The sequence below is a fragment of the Pinus tabuliformis genome, chromosome 8 (genome assembly GCF_031772625.1).
Source record: "Pinus tabuliformis cultivar Carrire ecotype Pingquan chromosome 8, CPIR1, whole genome shotgun sequence".
Lineage (NCBI taxonomy): Eukaryota > Viridiplantae > Streptophyta > Pinopsida > Pinales > Pinaceae > Pinus > Pinus tabuliformis.
Window position 1 is genome coordinate 1,712,894,136 of NC_142294.1, and position 23,386 is coordinate 1,712,917,521.

General features: G+C 37.9%; 2 protein-coding genes across 2 annotated transcripts; both read left to right on the plus strand.

The window, feature by feature from the left end:
- Window positions 1–1,103: 1,103 nt before the first annotated feature.
- On the plus strand, window positions 1,104–2,051 carry LOC149242863 (F-box/kelch-repeat protein At2g44130-like). Its single transcript, XM_089371051.1, has one exon. It carries the CDS (start codon window positions 1,104–1,106, stop codon window positions 2,049–2,051), a length of 948 nt encoding a protein of 315 aa, XP_089227177.1.
- Window positions 2,052–5,489: 3,438 nt separating this feature from the next.
- Window positions 5,490–6,146, plus strand: LOC149242864 (F-box/kelch-repeat protein At2g44130-like). The gene has a single exon (XM_089371052.1). The coding sequence runs from the start codon at window positions 5,490–5,492 to the stop codon at window positions 6,144–6,146; it is 657 nt and encodes a 218-aa protein (XP_089227178.1).
- Window positions 6,147–23,386: the final 17,240 nt, after the last annotated feature.

Sequence of the window (23,386 nt, forward strand, 5' to 3'; positions counted from 1 at the left end):
AAGCTACCAACCATCTATGTTTGGCCTTGACCTCAACCATATTACATCAACAAATTATAAATTAACTGTGCTTTCAAGTTGTGGTCGTGGAAGGATAAATTAAGTTGGCGAGTAATCTTGTTAACGTAATTTAGGTAAACTCGTATTACATCAACAAATTATAGATTCAATGTGCTTTCAAGTTGTGGTAGTGGAAGGATAAATTAAGTTGGGGAGTAATCTTGTTAACGTAATTTACTTAAACTCATATAACATCAATAAATTATAGATTCACTGTGTTTTCAAGTTGTGGTTGTGGAAGGATAAATTAAGTGTGAGGAGTAATTTTGTTAATGTAATTTATGTAAATTTGACTATATAAAGTTATAGGTAGTTTTTTGCGTTGAGTTCTACAATTCAATATGGGTAAATGTGTGGGTATAATATAATTACCACATGCCAAAAAATCATAGCTTATTTTACAATCAAAATATTTTATAAAAATATGACAAGATTATCAACTATGGATATTCACTTCTGTTTTACCATAGATATCATTAACTTCTAAATATGTTTTGTTACAATACCATGGGCCAATACCATGCTTATCAATACCACAAACCAAAAAATCCTAACTTATTTCACAATAAAAATATTTTATTTTATTTTTATAACATATTTTTAATAAAATAAGGAAAAAACAATTAATTAAATTATGGTTTTAATAAAACGAGATTAGATCCAGGTTAACCTCTAGTCTATGAAGCCCCTAAAACTTGTTTTTTTTACAAAATTTGAGAAAATATTTACATGAAGAGAAATCAAATCTCTAGAGACTTAGATCCGAATTTAAAATAGATGTAGATTGATATTATAAATCATGGTATTGACCGATATATTTATATTTTGGGTAAATACAATTAATATTTTTTATAAATCTAAAGCTTTAAAATCATCCGGATAAACCTAATCTTTGACCGAAAAAATAAACATATTATTATAATAGAGGTGATGCCTTATATAAGTACGCGACATTTCAGCTTTCTCTTAAGATATGTTGAAATATTGGGGATACAATTCGGGTGAAAGACAGTGTTTTGAAGATTCAAGTCATCTCTGTAGTGATGGCCGAAATTACCGATCTTCCAGATGATCTCGTTCGACAGTGCTTGCTAAGAGTTCCCTACACCTCACACAGGAATCTCAAAGCCGTGTGTCGCAGCTGGGAAGCGATGCTGAGTGACCCTAACTTTTATTCTGATAGAAAAATCTCTGGAAAGAGCGATCAACTTTTATGTTTTCTTAAAAAAAATACAGAACATTATGTCAATGGGATAACAGTGTATGACCCTGTGAAGGGCACCTCGGAATGTGTACCCATCAGTATTCCCCACTGTTGTGGAATTCATACGTCCTATAAGTGTGTTTGTGTGAATAGGAAGCTCGTTCTCATAGGCGGAGTGCATCTGGCCGGCTGGAGTCAAATGAAGAGCATTTACATTTATGATTTTGTGTCCGCCGAATGGAGCCGCGGAGCTGATATTCCCAATTTTCGCTACTTATTTGCATATGCCGCCTGTTCTTCCACTGGACGTATCTACTTTGCCGGCGGTTACGACAGGCAACTCAACCGTTTGGCGACTGTAGAAGCTTATGACGTGGACGAGGATAAGTGGGAAGTTTTGCCTCCCATGAGCCAACCACGCATCGAATCTCTGGGTGTTTGCGTTGAAGGAAAATTCATGGTATTAGGTGGATCGAATGACAGAAGTGCAGAAGTTTTCGATCCGAGGGAGGGAAGGTGGACAAGGTTGGAAAATATGTGGAGTTTAGGAGGACCAGGAAGTTCGTCCGTGCCTTCTGGGCAGTTGTATGCGTTGCATAAAAAGTTTGCTTCTTCTCGGGAACACTTTGGCAATGCTACACAGTGGCACGATTGGATGGTTTGCTCCTGGGGGCGCAATATGTGTCATCTGGTTCACCTCGTGACTGGCGAGTACGTCACAGTTCCTGACATGTTCGAACTGAGTGAGAAAGAATTTGTGCACCGTGTAACAACCTTCGAAATTTGAACGCTAATTTTCTCGATCTGGGTTTAGATGAACCCATGGAAATGCAATGAGAATACTAATCCAATCAGCTTTACATAAGCTGCGAGCAATAAAAGTGTTTTTTGAGTTCGTGCTTCTATGTTTGCATAAACTGCGAGTCATAAAAGGGTTCTTTGACTTCGTGCTTCTATGTTTCCTTACATGTTTGAGTTTGTAAAAATATATGTCTATTGGGTATGTGTGGTAATGTTTACCTCTATATATTGAGAACGTTTTGAATAAGGGGCTGCCTCGCCCTTGGCCGCCGTCCGGCCTCTGGTCTGCCATTTCGAAGCTGGAGAGCTGCGTTTCAGCCCAGGATTACAGGACTATTATCTCCTTTCTTTCTTTTTTTTGGGCTGATATGCAGGTTTTCAATCATTCTTTGAAAGCTACCCTAGCCCTCTTTTGCTCTGCTCCCGGCATTGCTTCTGCGAGATCTTGGACCTCGCGGCCGCATTTCTTACCAGCCGCCTCCATCAGAATGCAAACGCAGAGGCCAAGGATGAGCGTGCCGATTATTCTATCGTCATTTCTCTGGCGGAGGCTATGGGGAAGAAAGACTCTATTCTGGATCTAGATCTTCAGTTTTTGTTACATGTCCTGGATCTACTTGTTACATGTCCTGGATCTACTTGGACGCATTGTCTGGAAGCTCTTCTGGGTGGATCGCTTTGACAGGTCCAATGGTCTTCGGGCTCTCTCCTCTTCTCCTCACAAACCCCTACGTCAAGTTCAGGGGAAGAAGGCCCTTCAATGCTCCAGCCGACTCTCGACTTGGATCTGCAAAAGAAAGCAAAACCCTGATCCTTCTGTCGCATTTCAAATCCAGATCATGCTTATCTCAGGCAAAACTCAGCTTCATTGGGTGAACTCGTCGGATTTAGTGCAGAACCTCAAGAATGCTCTGGATCTCAAGTTGGGGATACCCTCTGCAGCTCAACGACTTCTCCATGAAGGTAAACAACTTGAGGATTCTCTCCCTCTGTCTTTCTATAACATTAAAAGAAATGCATCCATTACTCTTACTCTTCGATTGAGAGGGGGAGCTGTTGGGCTGTTGGGCAGTCCTCCTCTGCTAAGACGTTTTCATCTAAAGACATTGTCCATGCTCAGTTGCCTAAGTCTTCAACAACAGGCCATCCATTTGAGGCTCCAAAGCCTTTTCTGGTAGACAAATCAGAGGACATCCCCTCCATCAATCCCCCTCCATCAATCTCTCACATCCTGGGATTGATGATCGCTTTCAGCTTTTTGCAGAATCCGCACTTTTATGCAGATTTAATGGACTATGGCCTCGCACATCCGATCTATACCAATGGATCCACACCAATTGGACTAAAAAATGCCAGATATACTTATGTTCAAAAGGATTCTTCATTGTAGCTTTTGACCTAAATGAAGATTACCAGAAGGCCTTAATGGAAAGACCTTGGTTCTAGGGCTCGGCTAGGCTTTTTCTTACTCCGTGGTTTCCAGACTTTGACCCTACTACAACTGTCATCACCAAAATTCCCATTTGGGTCAGGCTCTCTCAGAAACGTTCTCATTTTACTTCGTCCTCAGACTCTGATAAAGATATTCCACCGCCACGGCAGAATAGTCTTCAACTTGTTTCGGCTCAACGAAACTCCACTGGTCAGCATAAGCAAGAAAAAAGGAAAAAAAAGTAGTGTGATAGTAACTGCCCCCTCAGGGTAGTTCTCTCTGCTTAATTCTAGTTTTTGTTATTCCGTGCTCTATATAGCCCTCTTGGTTCTTCGCCTCGGAGCAAGGTGGAGCCTCTCTCCTTTGGCTCCCTTGCTTTTTGCTTCGCTTGCATGCAAGCTTGATTGTCCTATACTCTTCTTTACTTAATAGAATTAGTCTTTATTCAGAAAAAAAAAAAAATGTTTATATATGTAGTTAAATATATTTGTTGGTTATAGATAAAGTTAGGATTATGTTTTTAAAAATATATATTTAATTAGTATTTTTGTCGATGTTTATTTATTTTTATTTGTACTGCTAGGTAATATATATCATTAAGTTCACTTAATATGTTGAATATATATTAATATGTGTGTAAAAAGTTAAAAGTAATAATATATTGTAATTTTTTTATTGCCTTTTTAGGCGCCCTCTACAATCCAGTGTAAGATAGATCTCATATAAAATTGTAAATGTAAATGTAATGTTTAACATTTAATATAGAACAATTGAATAATTGGTACTATCTATATATGACCTTAACCTCACCAACAAATTATAAATTCACTGTGCTTTCAAGTTGTGGAAGTATAAATTAAGTTGGCGAGTAATTTTGTTAACGTAATTTACGTACTCATATTACATCAACAAATTATAGATTCATTGTGCTTTCAAGTTGTTAAGTTGGCGAGTAATCTTGTTAACGTAATGTAGGTAAACTCATATTACATTAACAAATTATAGATTCAATGTGCTTTCAAGTTGTGGTAGTGAAAGGATAAATTAATTATAGATTCAATGTGCTTTCAAGTTGTGGTAGTGAAAGGATAAATTAAGTTGGGAGAGTAACCTTGTTAAAGTATTTTACGTAAACTCATATTATATCAATAAATTATAGATTTACTGTGTTGTCAAGTTGTGGTTTTGGAATGATAAATTAAGTGTAAGGAGTAATTTTGTTAATGTAATTTATGTGAATTTGATTATATAAGGCTATAGGTAGTTTTTTTCCTATGGGTGTAATATAAGTATCACATGCGAAAAAATTATAGCTTATTTTACAATCAAAATATTTTATAAAAATATGACAAGATTATTAACCATGGATATTCACTTTTGCTTTACCATAGATATTATTAACTTCTAAATATGCTTTGTTACAATACCATGGGCCAATACCATGCCTTATCAATACCACAAACAAAAAAATCCTAACTTATTTCACAATAAAAAAATATTTTATTTTATTTTTATAACATTTTTTTAATAGAATAAGGAAAAAACTTATAATTAAACTATGGTTTTAATAAAACCAGCCTAGATCCATCTTAACCCCTAGTCTATGAAGTCCCTAGAAGAATTCAATCTCTCCAAGTGCAAACTTGTTTTTTAGTACAAAATTTGAGAAAATATTTACATGAAGAGAAACCAAATCTCTAGAGACTTAGATCCGAATTTAAAATAGATGTAAAATGATATTATAAATCATGATATTGACCCATATATTTATATTATGGGTAAATACAATTAATATTTTTTATAAATCTAAAGCTTCAATATCATCCGGTTAAACCTAATATTTGACCAAAAAAATAAAAATATTATTATAATAGAGGTGATGCCTTATATAAGTACGTGACATTTCAGCTTTCTCTTGAGATATGTTGAAATATTGGGGATACAATTCGGGTGAAAGACAGTGTTTTGAAGATTCAAGTTATCCTTGTAGTGATGGCCGAAATTACCGATCTTCCAGATGATCTCGTTCGACAGTGCTTGCTAAGAGTACCCTACACCTCACACAGGAATCTCAAAGCCGTGTGTCGCAGCTGGGAAGCGACGCTGAGTGACCCTAACTTTTGTTCTGATAGAAAAATCTCTGGAAAGAGTGATCAACTTTTATGTTTTCTTAAAAAAAAAAATACAGAACATCATGTCAATGGGATAACAGTGTATGACCCTGTGAAGGGCACCTCGGAATGTGTACCCATCAGTATTCCCCACTGTTGTGGAATTCATACGTCCCATAAGTGTGTTTGTGTGAATAGGAAGCTCGTTCTCATAGGTGGAGTGCATCTGGCCGGCTGGAGACAACTGAAGAGTATTTACATTTATGATTTTGTGTCCGCCAAATGGAGCCGCGGAGCTGATATTCCCAATTTTCGCTACTTATTTGCATATGCCGCCTGTTCTTCCACTGGACGTATCTACTTTGCCGGCGGTTACGACAGGCAACTCAACCGTTTGGCGACTGTAGAAGCTTATGACGTGGAGGAGGATAAGTGGGAAGTTTTGCCTCCCATGAAGCAACCACGCATCGAATCTCTGGGTGTTTGCAGGGAAGGAAAATTCATGGTATTAGGTGGATCCAATGACAAAAGTACTTGATGATGTATTAACTTGATCAGTAGCATATTTATTCAATTTGTGCGTGTAATCTACATGTCTCATCAGATGATCATTACTCCCCAAAGGACTTGGCAAACCCTTTTTATGCAAGACTGTAAACTTTTCTGTGAAAGAATCAATCTCCACCTACATGTCCTGTAAACTTTTCTGTGAAAGAATCAATCTCCACCTACATGTCCTGACATCTCCTTTCCAAATTTTTCATCAGAGTTCTCATGGTTAGAACTCTCTTGATTTCTAGAATGGTGCCTGTTCTATCTCTAATTTCCATTGCCTCCAATTCTTCATTGGTCTTGGTGTTCAAAAAATGTATTAGCCGGTTAGCTTGTTCAGGCATCTATCCCAATAAATCCCTTGCCTTTTGAATCTCTACTTGGGCCACTCTTACTAGGTCAATCTGCTCATAGATGACTTGGATAGATCTCCACACATTACTAAGGGATTGATTGATGTCGGTCCACAAAATTCCTTTGATTTCTGCTAGAGGCTTATCCAAAGAGAGATCCTTTTCTAATGCTCTCACCTTGTTCTCCAATGTTTTGACCTCCCTTGTTTTCTCCACCACATTCATTTTGGATTTATCATAATTCTTTTCCACCTTTGCCAATTGCTCTTTGACCAGTTTCAATTCTAATACTTGCAGCTTTAATTCTTCCACAGCTTTTATCAGTTGTTTTGTACTCATAGTAGTACTGTTTCCTGGTGCTGTTGCTGAGGTACCTGTGATGATCTCTACTGTTGATGCTTGGACAGTGGGAGGCAATGTTGTTATAAGTTTGGAGGGGGTAGTAGTGACTGTTGGGGCTACTTCAGGTGGCTGGGAGGTCGACTCTCCCTACTTTTCTTGTAGAGCTTTCTCCAATGCCTGCTCTATCTCACTCAATCTACTCATTCAGTCTCATGAGTAGGTCCATCATGTCCTCTTCAGATTTCTGTTGTACAACTTCTACAGTTTGTGGATGCATAGAAGGAGGCAGTTTCAGCTGTTTTCTGAGGGAAGCAATGTCCTCTTCTTTCTTCTTCATCAGTGTCTTTATTCCTTTGGCATATTTAGGATCATGTCCCATTTCAATGATAATTTCTTCCAAGGATTTGATCTTGTTGTCCTTTGCTAGAGAAGAAGTTTTCTCCAAATCTAACTGAGCAGAGGTATTATTCAAGGAGTTTTTCAATTTATGAGCTAACATGGTTTTATCAGCTAGTGTGGAGTATACCATCTCTCCAGTCTGTTTATGTAGCTCAATCTGGTCCATTGGATGAATATCCTTGGCCAAGACCTCCAGATTTGTCCTGATGTAATGAGCTGCTGATTGCGGTTGCTGCACCTTGGGCTTAAATAACTCATGATCATTTTGCCCTCGTTAATTTCATAGGCAGACATCAATCTTTGCTGGTTTGTGGGGGCCATCTTAAGATACTGGTTATAAATCTGCAGCCTTAGTGTGTCATTTCTAGCCTTTATCTCTGTGAACGTCCTTTTGATGTCAGAGGCCTCCTTAATTGATGGCCTAGTGGATGAAACTTCCACACTATGTTGCCTTTCTAGCTCCTGCCTATGTGAGTGTTAGGTCCCTATAATACTAGTGATTACCCCATTACTATTGTAGTTGTACCCCTTATTAATATTGTTGTATCCTATTATCCCCATATTTTTATTACTGTTCCCCATAGAATCCCTCTATTGTTATTTTTGTGGCTTTATATTATTATTGTTAGGTCGGTTGGGTTATATTGTGACTCCTTATAATCCTATATATATAAAAGAGGTTTTGTCATTTGAATCATCCAAGAATTGTTTATTTATGTAATGTAAAGGAGGTTTCCCCCTCAAAGAGGCTAAATTCTAAGGCGTTGATCTATCTTTTCTATTTTTTTCTTGAGCTGGTTTCATAACATTTGGTATCAGAGGTTTGGATTCTAAGGTTTCACTGCTCCAAACAGGTCATTGTGGCATTTTCTCTAGAACTTTTTTTTTACGACGTTTCAGAAGCTAAAAAAAAACCCATTTGAGTACGTTGCACTGAATCTTGGGTCCGAATTTCAAAGCTTTTTGCGCTATATTTGCGGAGATATGATCTGAGGAAGTTGGTCTTTTTGCAGACTCCAGAATTACATTCCAAACAGGTCACCTGGGGAAAATCGTCATAACTTTCTCTCTGAGCATTGGATTGAAATTTCGTAAGAAGATATAGAAAGAGGACGGACTGTAGTTTCTTGTATATCTTTTTCAGAGCCAGAGGTCGAAACAGGGACACGTGGAACATCGTACAAGTTCGCTCTACTGAACTAGTCTATAATCAGGTCACTGTGGGAGATTTGACATAACTCTTCCTTGGAGAATCCAATTGGGATCAGACTGGTGGCATTGGAAAGAGGACACAGAGGGCTACTACAAGTCGCAATTTCAGAACTGGATGATCAGAAATTACAAAGATGCATCAGAGGCAATATCGAGCTCCTACAAAGTGAAAAAAGGTGTGTAGATTTTTTTAAATTTTTGCTTAAGCTTGGTTTGAAAAATTATTTTGAAGGAATCCAAAGGGCATAGTAGAGAATTTTTATCAGTAACTGATGCCCAGAGGAAAGAAAATTCAAACACCTAGTAAGCAACCTGAAAGTAGTAGCATGACTCATGAAGAAGACGAAGAAATTCTACATGATATATCAAAATTACAAGACCAAGTGCAACAAATGTCAATCCCACAAAATCTAACAGAAGCTAAGATAAATGGCATGGAATCTAAGATAAACGGCATGGAAGCTAAGATGAAATGCATGGAAGCTAAGATGGATGATTGGAAGACAGATTTGAAGACAGACATGGAAGAATTGAAGATAAATATGAATAAGTTGCTACAAGAAATGGTCACTAATGGTGAAAGGGTAGTAAAGGAAACTCATGATGAGAACAAAAGAAATGTTAATCATGATTCCATAGATCCTAATGTTGGATCGAAGACCCACCATATTCCAAAAATCGATATGAGGAAGTTTGATGGCAAGGATCCCACAACATGGATATTACAGATGGAGCAAGTTTTTTATCTCAATAATGTGCAAAACACACAAAAGGTACGTATTGCAACTTTATATTTGGAACCAAATAATTTTATATGGTATCAATGGCTTTGCTCTCGTAAAAAAATTATTACTTGGGTAATTTTTATGGAAGAATTGACAGCACATTATGTGGATACAAAAAGCAACACTTTTTTTAGCCAATTGATAAGTCTCAAACAAAAGGGTTCAATAATGGAGCACATTGAGGAGTTCCAAAAATTGAACATAAGGGTAAAAAATATTCCAGAGGAGAATAGGATTGATGTGTTCATAGGGACTTCAAAGGATAATATCCAACATGATGTTCGTCTTTGGGAACCTGATTCATTAGAGAAGGCATTCAGGTTAGCAAGAAAAATGGAAAGAAAAATTATGGCAATCAGGAAGCACACCACTCAAAACTATAAAGATTCAAGTGGTTTTGCCCCTAGTCTTCCACAACCTATAAGGTTGAAACCACAAAAATTGGAAGAAAAAAGAGAAAAAGGGCTTTGTTATAGTTTTGATAGCAAATACACTAAAGGTCATAAGCGTGCCGAGAAGAAATTATTCTACATAGATTGTGAAGAGGAAGAGGAAAAGGAGTAAGAAAGGTCAAAAGAAGAGGATATACTCCAGGAACAAAGCCTAGAAAAATAAGAAATGAATCCAACCATATCTTGTAATGCATTGGCGGGAATTACCACTCCTCAAACCATCAAGATAAAAGGACAAATCAAGAAGAAAAAGGTAATAGTGTTGATTGATTCAGGAAGTACCCACAATTTTATTCATTGTAAGGTAGCAAAAGAATTGAATTGTTTTTTATATCTAGCACCAGAGTGTCAAGTGATGGTTGAAAATGGAGGAACAACAAATTGCTCAAGAAAGTGCCATAATATCAAGCTATCCATGGGAGAATATGTTTTGGCTAGCCCAATGCTTTCCATTCCAATGGGAGGTGTTGATGTTGTACTAGGAGTCCAATGGCTACAATCCTTGGGTACAATATCTTTTAATTTTCAAGAACTTTTCATGAAATTTTCTGTGGAAGGAAAGGAAGTTGAATTAAGGGATATTTCAGGGAAACCGGGAAAGATAATCAGCTCTAACGGTATGACAAAGCTTCTAAAAAGGGAACAAAGAGGTGTAATTGCACAATTATGTTCGCTAGATGTTTCCACATTGGAATCATCTATTTCTCCAGATGTCCAAAAAGTCTTGGACAATCATTCCAAGGTATTTGAGACTCCCAAAGGTCTCCCACCTATTCATGATCATGATCATGCTATTCATCTGATTCCAGGAAGTGTTCCTCCAAACATCAGGCCGTACAGATATCCCTATACCCAAAAGAGTGAAATTGAACGTATGGTTACAGAAATGCTAGAGGCTGGTATAATTCAACAGAGTCAAAGTTCTTTCTCTACTCCACTAGTATTGGTGCACAAGAAGAATGGATCATGGCGCATGTGTCCGGATTATAGGGAGCTCAAAAATATCACTATTAAAGATAATTCTCCCATTCTTGTCATTGATGAATTACTGGATGAATTGCATGGATCAATTTACTTCACCAAGCTGGATCTTCGTTCAGGATATCATCAAATCAGAATGAATATTGAAGACATTCCAAAAACAACATTTAGAACTCATGAGGGTCATTATGAATTTTTGGTCATGCCTTTTGGCCTTACCAATGCACCTTCAAAATTTCAAGGTTTGATGAATTCAATTTTCAAACCATTCCTTAGAAAATTTGTGTTAGTATTTTTTGATAATATACTAATCTACAGCAAGTCTTGGAAGGATCATGCTGAACATGTTGACAGGGTGCTACAACTATTGGAGGAGAAACAATTATATGCAAAAAGATCCAAATGTTTCTTTGGAGTACAAGAGGTGGAATATCTGGGTCATATTGTATCTCATGAAGGAGTTAAGGTAGACCCTAGCAAAATTAAAACCATTAAGGAATGGAAAATTCCCACATCCATAAAGCATTTGTGAGAATTTCTCGGGTTGACAAGGTATTATCGAAAGTTTGTTAAGAATTATGGGAGAATAGCGGCACCTCTAACAACATTATTGAAGAAAGATGCATTTTCATGGACTCCAGAAGCAACAAAGGCATTCAAACATATTAAAGAGGCGATGTGCCAAGCACCGGTCTTACCTACACCGGACTTCACAAAAACCTTTATTGTGGAATGTGATGCTTCAGGAAATGGAATTGGTGTTGTTTTAATGCAAGATGAAAGACCCATTGCTTTTGAAATTCGTCCAATCAAGGGAAAGTTTTTACACAAAGCTATTTATGAGAAGGAAATGTTGGCAATACTCCATGCACTTAACAAATGGCGACCCTACCTAATAGGAAGACACTTCAAGGTAAAAATGGATCATGATAGCCTTAAATACTTTTTAGAACAAAGATTATCCTCTGGAGAGCAACAAAAGTGGGTCACAAAGATGTTGGGTTATGACTTTGAAATCATCTACAAAAAAGGGAAGCAAAATGTGGTGGCAGATGCACTCTCAAGAAAGGATGAGGATGTGGAAGCATTGTTGTGCTCCATTTCTATTATCCAACCAAATTGGATAAACGAGGCAAGTGAGGAATGTGTTATCACAAAACCAGTACTAGGGGCTGCAACCAAGCAAAGTTTCACGTAACTGTTTCAGACCATACTTTAGATTAGGAATTAGCCTTCCTAATCAGAGAGGGCTCTCTCACAACTCTTGATAAAATCCTTCAAACACTAGATGGCTAACTCTTTATTCACTTATGAAAGCATAACTGGTTGGAAACACATCAAACTGGCTCTCATTGGGCTATGGAGTCTATAATATTAAGTAAACAAGGAAAACACAGTGATCTCATGGAAATCAAGGCTCTTAGCATTACATGTCAAACATACTCCACCAAAACATAGCTTGCTGAATACACAGGAAGTCAGAGCATATAATTATGAATTCTGAGTGATTGCATACAACAAGACTATAAAATAACATAAAGTATAAAACACCATCACTACATTTGAACATGACAATCCTTCGAGAATCTTGAGAAGAGAATAACTCTGTTTTACTATTACTGTCAAAAAGGTCTTACAATGGCCCAAAACAACACTGTTTTTCTATAAAGTATCCAACCTTTTTTACATAAAAGTTATTCCTATATATAGCCAATCAAAACACTACTGCACGAGACTCCTCAACAAGCATGAAGGGAGCTCGGAATTTTGACATTAATGACCTTAACTATATCATAAACAAACTAATTGATTACAAGAGATATGGTGCTACGAAAACAGAGGACTCTGTCACATTGGCACTTTAAGTCTTTCTCCTCGTATACTTTGTTGCGTTCTCAGAGCTTGCCACCTGTAGCATTACAATAATAACCAAACCCAAACTGAAAGCAGATTCAATGTATGGACAGCTCCGGATACCTGATGCATAGATGATTCATCAACCAATAAGAAAATGAAGCCTATATTCTCGGTTGCTGCCTCCCATCGGTGTTCATGTATTAATGATCCAGTTTCAAGCCATTTAATCCTTGGATAGTCCCGTGTGACTGAAGAAAACTCATGATCTGGCCATCCCATAACTAGACAAGTGTATCACTTAACACCTCAGCAGCTCTATCACAACCCTAAAAACTCGGACATAAAGTGAAACTTTCAATAAGAAACAAAACTTCACCTTTTCTTCGAATATTTACACCTGGCAACCTTTTTTAAATATCTGACTGACCTTCTATAACCTCCATGCTGGCATTAAGTCATCTCTTTAAATATTTGCTGACCTCAGCATTCAAACTCAAGTTTTTAACATAACCAGTCATCTACAGCAGTTTCGTAGCGCGCTACGAAACTGCTGTAGGTCATCAAAATTAAATACATGAACCTTAAAGCAACTATAACTCAAGTCTGTGATTTCTTCAGTCATTCTATACAGGTGTAAGGACATCAAAAAGTCTCAAAAAGCTTTAAAAAGACGATGGCCAAAATATATCAAAATTTGGAAAACACATTCCTCCGTGAATCATTTAGCTAGTTTGACTAGCTTCTCTTTCAGGCTGATGACTTCTTCCTTCAACTTCTTGTTCTCTGCTCTCAGGCTCATGTTCATCTTTCTGACATGTTTGGCTTGTTTGATGGCTGAAACCGTCCAGGTGTACACCTCAGCCACTGCATCTACCTGACTAGCAAAGCTTTTGCTGCCTTTCATTACAGCTACGAAACTGTTATTCTGCCTGAAAAATAGCTCTTGGGACAGAGCTCATAGCTTCTCACAGAAAACGTATTTGGCAAAACTAAAGGAGGTTTTTGTGAACCAACCCGTTCTTAACAAAAACCTCTTTTGGTTTTTTGAAAAATTACTCCAGCTGCCCAGAATCGAGCCTTGAAAAAGATGTGTGAAACAGGAAATTAAAAACTGCATCTACAGCAGTTTTGTAGCGCAACTTTAGTCATTCGATTCTCTCAGCTCGTAACGGATTTGAGGAAACTGAAAGAGGTTTTTCTAGTTCAGTATGTTAGGAATAAAAGCCTCTTTCAGTTTTCTAAAATATTCTTTCAGCTGCTCTAAATACCTCCCGGAAGTTGACTGCTTAAAACAGAGAAATATGCCTTGTTTCAATATCATGATGACAGGACCTTGAGTCAATGGCTGAAATTTGTCTTCCTCCATTTGCGCATGAACATAATGATCTATAACATCCATCAATTCCACAAACACAATCCCAAAATCCAGCGCGCTGTTGTAGAGGCCATGTGTCATACAGTTAACACGTATGTTGTCACTTGTCCATAATCGGTTTCACCCACATGTAAGACTTTTTGTGAGTTGGCTCATTACTCCTTTGCTGGCCACATACATGGTACCAGAAAATATCTACAACACCAACAACCGATGAAATGAAAACAATGCTTCCCCTTTTTAATGCTTTTGGTAGAGAATGTGACAGCTGAGACATATGATAAGCTGATTCAACGTTGATAGACATAAGAAATGCGAAATCTTCATATTTATACCGACATTATTAATCAACATATTGAGTTTCCCATTGCAAAATGAAAAACATCTTTCACTCAACTCCTCTTGTGCTGAACGAGATGATAAAACATAGACTATACCATCAAACTGCAACCCAGATTCCTTTTACTGAGTCAAACATTCATTAAAATCCTTCAACTGACACAAGGTAATGATAACTTGGAATAAGTCAACGAACAGAAGCCTTCTCATAACCGATTCTGATCAAGCATTGATTTTAAAAAGGACCACGGTTTTGAGACTTGAGTATGAAACAGGGTTTTGATGGAACTTCGTTGGTGATCATGAGAACCTGCCACAACAACTATGAGCGCAAAGCAAAATTACCACTGGAATGTTCCCCTTCAATGAAGTACAAGCCCACACAAAACAGCTTGACAAACCTCATTTCCTGCAGTGTTTCCATCAATTCACTTTAAATATCCGTCATTTCCCAATTTCGCAGCGCAGCCAGTGCAAGGTCAGTGTTTTTACTACGAAATCACTAAAACAGATAGCGCTGCGAAACTGCTAAAAGAATTCTGGCGCTGCGAAACTGCTAAACAAAATTCAGGCGCTGCGAAAACACCCTGACTTTAAGCTAGACTAAAAAATTTTGACAACAGCATTTTCAGTGATAACAGTGGCTCCACTAGGGATAGTGTGCCCCTGTGGTACACTAAGAACATGCAGCTCCAGTGCCTTATCCATTTTTGACAAACTAAAATTTGCTTGACAAGCATGGCTGTAGGAAAAAGAAAACTATATCTACTGAGAAATGCTCAGTTGACCTTGAGCTTATTTTGCATTTACCTACCTACCTACCCTAACAATTCAAACTTCACTTGTAGCTCAAGCAACATGATATTTCCAATAAAGCCAATCAATTGTCTTTTCTGATATGGGAGGCTCTTGACTGCATTCAACCTCAACATAACCATGGTAGTGGGATGACCAACTCAACTCATAATATACTTGATCTTCATAATGCAAATGAAAATGAAAGACCGGAGTGCAAAGCTTGTCCATATATTCACTTACAGGGTCCAAGAAGACATGGTTATGTTGATGATCGTCATAATATTCCACATCTTTAGACAACTGATTCACAACCACACAAGGTTCCTCTGATGTGCTATCCACTTTTCTATTTGACAAGTTTTCCAACTGCCTTTCTGAATCATTCCAACAAACAATGGAATTTTCCTCACTATTATGATTATTATTTGGAGTAAGCTGCTGCAAGGAATTACAAAATTGAGCAAGCTTTTCCTCTGCCTGAGGGTCATAGAAAATTTCCTCCAATATTTCTTCTTGCTGGGTGCAATTAATTTCGTCTTCATTATGATCTGAAGCCTGACAAATTTGCTGCATCTCTACATCAATATCAAAGGATAAAACATGGTTTTCACAGGTAAACTCTTGTTGCTCTTCATGCGGCGCTTCATGGAGTGTTATACCTTCTTCTTGGTGCTGAAAAACATTGTCATGAAGAGCCTCTAAAATTTCTTCATCTGTAAATTCATCATCACCATAATAATCCTCCAAGCACTGAATAAGATTCAAAGAATGCCTACAGCAATCTTTGAGCAGCAACAAAGAAGGATAACATTCTTTAAACATTTCACAGAACGCATCATGGAAATCAGCAAGAGAAGATAATGAATCATTTTCCAAACTTTTATACCAAGACCATGCCTCTCCTTCTAAAGTAGCCATAAACATCCTCATGAGACAATCTTTAGGGAAATGAACCTTAAGACTGCGTACATGTATGTGAAACTTAACCAAATGGAGAGCAGCATCATCCTTCTTTTCATCTTTGAATATTGGAAGATCATCCAACCAATCAACCTTTGGCATAGGATTTGGAAAACCAGGGATATGAGACCCATTCATAGGAGCATACCTGGCATTCTTTCTTGCAGTGGAATCCATCTTGAAACTTCATCAAGCTACTGATCTTCTAGCAGTGGAGTCACCTTCTAATTTGTTCTTTGATGTGTGGAGTCGCCAAGGTAGTTCTGCAGCCTTGAAAATCATTTGAACTCCTGCTACCTTCAGAAATTCAATCTTAAGCTCCCGGCAGACGCACCAAAATGTTATCACAAAATCACAACTGAGGGCTGCAACCAAGCAAAGTTTCATGTAACTGTTTCAGACCATACTTTAGATTAGGAATTAGCCTTCCTAATCAGAGAGGGCTCTCTCACAACTCTTGATAAAATCCTTCAAACACTAGATGGCTAACTCTTTATTCACTTATGAAAGCATAACTGGTTGGAAACACATCAAACTGGCTCTCATTGGGCTATGGAGTCTATAATATTAAGTAAACAAGGAAAACACAGTGATCTCATGGAAATCAAGGCTCTTAGCATTACATGTCAAACATACTCCACCAAAACATAGCTTGCTGAATACACAGGAAGTCAGAGCATATAATTATGAATTCTGAGTGATTGCATACAACAAGACTATAAAATAACATAAAGTATAAAACACCATCACTACATTTGAACATGACAATCCTTAGAGAATCTTGAGAAGAGAATAACTCTGTTTTACTATTACTGTCAAAAAGGTCTTACAATGGCCCAAAACAACACTGTTTTTCTATAAAGTATCCAACCTTTTTTACATAAAAGTTATTCCTATATATAGCCAATCAAAACACTACTGCAAGAGACTCCTCAACAAGCATGAAGGGAGCTCGGAATTTTGACATTAATGACCTTAACTATATCATAAACAAACTAATTGGTTACAAGAGATATGGTGCTACGAAAACAGAGGACTCTGTCACATTGGCACTTTAAGTCTTTCTCCTCGTATACTTTGCTGCGTTCTCAGAGCTTGCCACCTGTAGCATTACAATAATAACCAAACCCAAACTGAAAGCAGATTCAATGTATGGACAGCTCCGGATACCTGATGCATAGATGATTCATCAACCAATAAGAAAATGAAGCCTATATTCTCGGTTGCTGCCTCCCATCGGTGTTCATGTATTAATGATCCAGTTTCAAGCCATTTAATCCTTGGATAGTCCCGTGTGACTGAAGAAAACTCATGATCTGGACATCCCATAACTAGACAAGTGTATCACTTAACACCTCAGCAGCTCTATCACAACCCTAAAAACTCGGACATAAAGTGAAACTTTCAATAAGAAACAAAACTTCACCTTTTCTTCGAATATTTACACCTGGCAACCTTTTTTAAATATCTGACTGACCTTCTATAACCTCCATGCTGGCATTAAGTCATCTCTTTAAATATTTGCTGACCTCAGCATTCAAACTCAAGTTTTTAACATAACCAGTCATCTACAGCAGTTTCGTAGCGCGCTACGAAACTGCTGTAGGTCATCAAAATTAAATACATGAACCTTAAAGCAACTATAACTCAAGTCTGTGATTTCTTCAGTCATTCTATACAGGTGTAAGGACATCAAAAAGTCTCAAAAAGCTTTAAAAAGACGATGGCCAAAATATATCAAAATTTGGAAAACACATTCCTCCGTGAATCATTTAGCTAGTTTGACTAGCTTCTCTTTCAGGCTGATGACTTCTTCCTTCAACTTCTTGTTCTCTGCTCTCAGGCTCATGTTCATCTTTCTGACATGTTTGGCTTGTTTGATGGCTGAAACCGTCCAGGTGTACACCTCAGCCACTGCATCTACCTGACTAGCAAAGCTTTTGCTGCCTTTCATTACAGCTACGAAACTGTTATTCTGCCTGAAAAATAGCTCTTGGGACAGAGCTCATAGCTCCTCACAGAAAACGTATTTGGCAAAACTAAAGGAGGTTTTTGTGAACCAACCCGTTCTTAACAAAAACCTCTTTTGGTTTTTTGAAAAATTACTCCAGCTGCCCAGAATCGAGCCTTGAAAAAGATGTGTGAAACAGGAAATTAAAAACTGCATCTACAGCAGTTTTGTAGCGCAACTTTAGTCATTCGATTCTCTCAGCTCGTAACGGATTTGAGAAAACTGAAAGAGGTTTGTCTAGTTCAGTATGTTAGGAATAAAAGCCTCTTTCAGTTTTCTAAAATATTCTTTCAGCTGCTCTAAATACCTCCCGGAAGTTGACTGCTTAAAACAGAGAAATATGCCTTGTTTCAATATCATGATGACAGGACCTTGAGTCAATGGCTGAAATTTGTCTTCCTCCATTTGCGCATGAACATAATGATCTATAACATCCAGCAATTCCACAAACACAATCCCAAAATCCAGCGCGCTGTTGTAGAGGCCATGTGTCATACAGTTAACACGTATGTTGTCACTTGTCCATAATCGGTTTCACCCACATGTAAGACTTTTTGTGAGTTGGCTCATTACTCCTTTGCTGGCCACATACATGGTACCAGAAAATATCTACAACACCAACAACCGATGAAATGAAAACAATGCTTCCCCTTTTTAATGCTTTTGGTAGAGAATGTGACAGCTGAGACATATGATAAGCTGATTCAACGTTGATAGACATAAGAAATGCGAAATCTTCATATTTATACCGACATTATTAATCAACATATTGAGTTTCCCATTGCAAAATGAAAAACATCTTTCACTCAACTCCTCTTGTGCTGAACGAGATGATAAAACATAGACTATACCATCAAACTGCAGCCCAGATTCCTTTTACTGAGTCAAACATTCATTACAATCCTTCAACTGACACAAGGTAATGATAACTTGGAATAAGTCAACGAACAGAAGCCTTCTCATAACCGATTCTGATCAAGCATTGATTTTAAAAAGGACCACGGTTTTGAGACTTGAGTATGAAACAGGGTTTTGATGGAACTTCGTTGGTGATCATGAGAACCTGCCACAACAACTATGAGCGCAAAGCAAAATTACCACTGGAATGTTCCCCTTCAATGAAGTACAAGCCCACACAAAACAGCTTGACAAACCTCATTTCCTGCAGTGTTTCCATCAATTCACTTTAAATATCCGTCATTTCCCAATTTCGCAGCGCAGCCAGTGCAAGGTCAGTGTTTTTACTACGAAATCACTAAAACAGATAGCGCTGCGAAACTGCTAAAAGAATTCTGGCGCTGCGAAACTGCTAAACAAAATTCAGGCGCTGCGAAAACACCCTGACTTTAAGCTAGACTAAAAAATTTTGACAACAGCATTTTCAGTGATAACAGAATGGAAGAATGACGAAGAAGTATGGGCACTTATTCGAAAGTTACAACAAGATTCCAGTATGTCTGATACATTTAGCTAGAAAAATGATTTGTTATGGTACAAAGATCGCTTATACCTCTGTAAGAATTCCCAGCTAAAACAAAAGATTCTTATGGCATTGCACAATTATCCCTTAGGAGGGCACTCAGGATTTTTAAAATCTTACCACAGGGTTAAGAAGGAATTTTTTTGGGATGGCCTTAAATCAGATATTCAAAAGTTTGTGGTGGAATGTTTGGTTTGCCAACAAAATAAAGTTGAAACAATTAAGACACCGGGTCTATTACAACTTTTATCCATTCCAAGCCAATGTTGGGAGGAGGTTTCAATGGATTTTATCACAAGTTTACCCAAGTCTGAGGGAAAGAGTGTCATCATGGTGGTAGTTGACAAACTTACCAAGTATGCACACTTGTGTGCATTATCGCATCCATTTAAAGTCAGTACAATTTCTACTGCATTTATGGAAACAATTCAAAAGCTAGATGGAAACCCAAAGATTATTGTAAGTGACAGAGATCCCATTTTCACTGGAAATATTTGGACAAAATTATTTTCTTGTCTTGGTACTCAGTTAGCTCATATCTCATATTATCATCCTCAATCTGATGGGAAAACTGAGATAGTAAAGAAATGTTTGGAAGGATATCTTCGTGGCTTTGTATCTGATAAACAAACACAATGGGTGAAATGATTGCCTCTAGCTGAATGGTGGTATAACACTTCCTTCCATACAGCAACAAAACTGACCCCATTTATGGCACTTTATGGGTATCAGCCACCATCCATCGCATCATATTTAAGAGAAAATTCTAAGGTTCAAGCAGTCGAACATCACATCGAACATCAACAACAAGTCCTCCAACTCTTAAAGGATAACCTCGTGTTGGCATAGAATAGAATGAAACAACAAGCAAATCAATATCGTAGCGAAAGAAGTTTTGATATAGGTGATTGGGTATTCCTACGGCTATAACCATATAAGCAAATGTCCCTCAAGCAAGCTAAGAAGGATAATAAATTATCACCAAAGTATTATGGTCCATACAAGGTGTTGCAAAAGATTGGTACTATGGCATACAAATTGGAGCTTCATGCAGCTTCTCGATTGCACCCAGTTTTCCATGTTTCATGTTTAAAGAAGGTTATAGGCGACAAGCTCCCAGTTCAAACAATATTGCCAGAACTTGATGAGGAAGGAAAAATTATATTGGAACTGGAAGCAGTCACGGAAACAAGAACTCGATAGCTATGAAATCGATCAATTTTGGAGTATCTTATCAAGTGGAAGAACTTATCCGCTGAAGATTCCACATGGGAGGATGAGAATTTTATACAGAAGCATCCAGAACTTCTCAAGCATTGAGGACAACACTTTTTTTGAAGGAGAGGGGCATGGTGGGTCCCTATAATACTAGTGATTACCCCATTACTATTATAGTTGTACCCCTTAGTAATATTTTTGTGCCCTATTATCCCCATATTGTTATTACTATGCCCCATAGAATCCATCTATTGTTATTTTTGTGGCTTTATATTATTATTTTTAGGTCGGCTGGGTTATATTGTGACTCCTTATATTCCTATATATAGAAAGGAGGTTTTGTCATTTGAATCATCCAAGAATTGTTCATTTATCTAATGTGAAGGAGGTTGCCGCCTCAAAGAGGCTGAATTCTAAGGCATTGATCTATCTTTTCTATCTTTTTCTTGAGCTGGTTTCATAACAATGAGCTAGTTGATGTTTCCACCATCGGGGATGTTTGTTGGCTGGCTATCTTTTCCCCTTTTAAACTTTCAGTTGTTTCTTCAAAGATTTCCTCTTCTGACAGAGGATTGAGTCTTTTCATTTTTTCTCGTGGTTGTTTTGTAGGCCCACTCATAGGTGTGGCTTCTTCCCTATCTCTTTTCTTGCCTCTTTCCTCATTTAGAGGAGTCTGTAATGCAGGAATCTCTACTGCTTTGGTTTTGACCGAAGGAATTTGCCCCTGCTGATCAGTCATTGCTTGCTGCTCTGTGTTTGCCACTTCCTTGCCCTTAGAAGACCCTGTAACCGTTGCGCTGGTTTCTTATACAGTCTACTGTGAAGTTCCAGCAGAGGATGTACCCACTCCGGTTTGGTGAGGCAGCTTGAAAGATACCTGTCCAAAAGAGTCCAGGTCAAGGGTCTTTTCTACATATTTCATAGCTTTTTCCATCTTTTCTTGTTCAGTAATTTCTTCTATTAATGTACCCTCTACCCACTCATCTTGATTAGAAAACTGTTCAATTTCAGGGATCCTATGATGTATATAAGTTGATAGCTTGTTTCTTACTTTTCTGTCACTTATAAAACTATTTGGGTCATATGGCACCCACTAGAAACTTTTCTTCAATTTAAGTTCTTCCCCTAATATCTTATCAGCATCTTCCCATGCCTCCCTCTTATGGATGATAAAAGGGCCTAACTGGTTTTTTATTCTCAACTGAGCCTTTTTCTTTGCATTGCAAAAGTGGGTTAAATCTACATTGATAATCTGCCTGAAATACTCCAGTGCAAATAGTCTCATGGGCACATATTTGGGCAGCTTGAAAGGGCACAGTTCACAACCATATATTCTAATTTCTGTATTGTATGATTTTGGTAGAGGTACCAATCACCTATCTTTTATTGTCTGGAAAGCTATAGAATCTTCTTTATATCACCAGAGAGCCTAGGAGGAGGAGCTCCTATCAATGGAGTGGAGGTTGGATGTACAAACAAGTCAATGAATTCACAGTAGGTATAAGGGGATTCACAAACACTGTGGAAGACCGAGGTCGAAAAGATCACAGACCTCCGCTCTCCTTTGGAATCCAATTTCCTGATGGGAAATGAAAAGCTGTGTGGGTGATAATATAGCAAAAGGTGGTATATGAATGAGGTGTACTTGAAGACTCCTTCTCTGTCTAGATTTATGAATTGCTCATTGATTTTATTGGCAATGAAAGAGGCATAATCATATTTGACAGCAGGGGGCTGTCCTGGAGTATACATTAACAACATAAGTAATATGATCTCATCAACATATTCACTAGTTTTGAATCCCAAGATAAAGGATATCATGTCAAGAATAAGCCTGCCTGTTTCAGTGAACCAGGAATGCACATAGGGAGGTGGGCCTTGGGGCTAGCAATCTGGTTTCATGAATAATTGAGCAATCCAGGTTATTTCTGAATTGGGCAATTGAGAGCCTTTCTCAAGCAAAAATACCATGGAAAGAGGAGCAAGGGGCTGAATGGGATGGAAGTGCAACATCTCATTGATAGATTCAACAATTATGTAAAAGAGTACAGTTTGGGATGGGATCATAACTGCTTTACTGACAGGGTCATAGTTGGCACAACATTGGTGAATAATATCTGGGAACACATTGACTGAGGGAAGGTAATACCTGGGAAGATTAGATTCCCATATTCCATAGACATCAGAGTTGCTCAAATGACTATTCCTAATTCGGAAAAATTCCTGGAGATGGTTCACATCACCAGATAACTCTTTTATTTGAAAATCTCTGTCAGCCAAGGGTAACCAATCTAGGTCTTTATGAGGCGAATTGAGGGGCACCACGTTTAGGGCTACGAGAGCTTCCATGTTTGGTTCTTGTGTTTTCAAACTGGAGGTCAGGCTTCTGTAGGAAAATGGGCAAAACAGTGGTTTTGGGTGTCTTTCTCTGAGAGCTACGGACTAACTTTACTGGAATTTAGCTTTGTTGGGTAAAATTGACCGAGGAAAAATGAAATTACAGGTTCGGGAGGCAAGTTGGGTAAATACCTATGTTCAGAAGGCAAAACAGTGCAATTCGCAGGTTGGCCGACGAGCTGCAGAGCACGACGTTGAAATTTGTTGGCCGGGTGGTGGACTGGACGCTCGAGCAATCAACCAGACGTGTTTTGCATGTAAACAGTT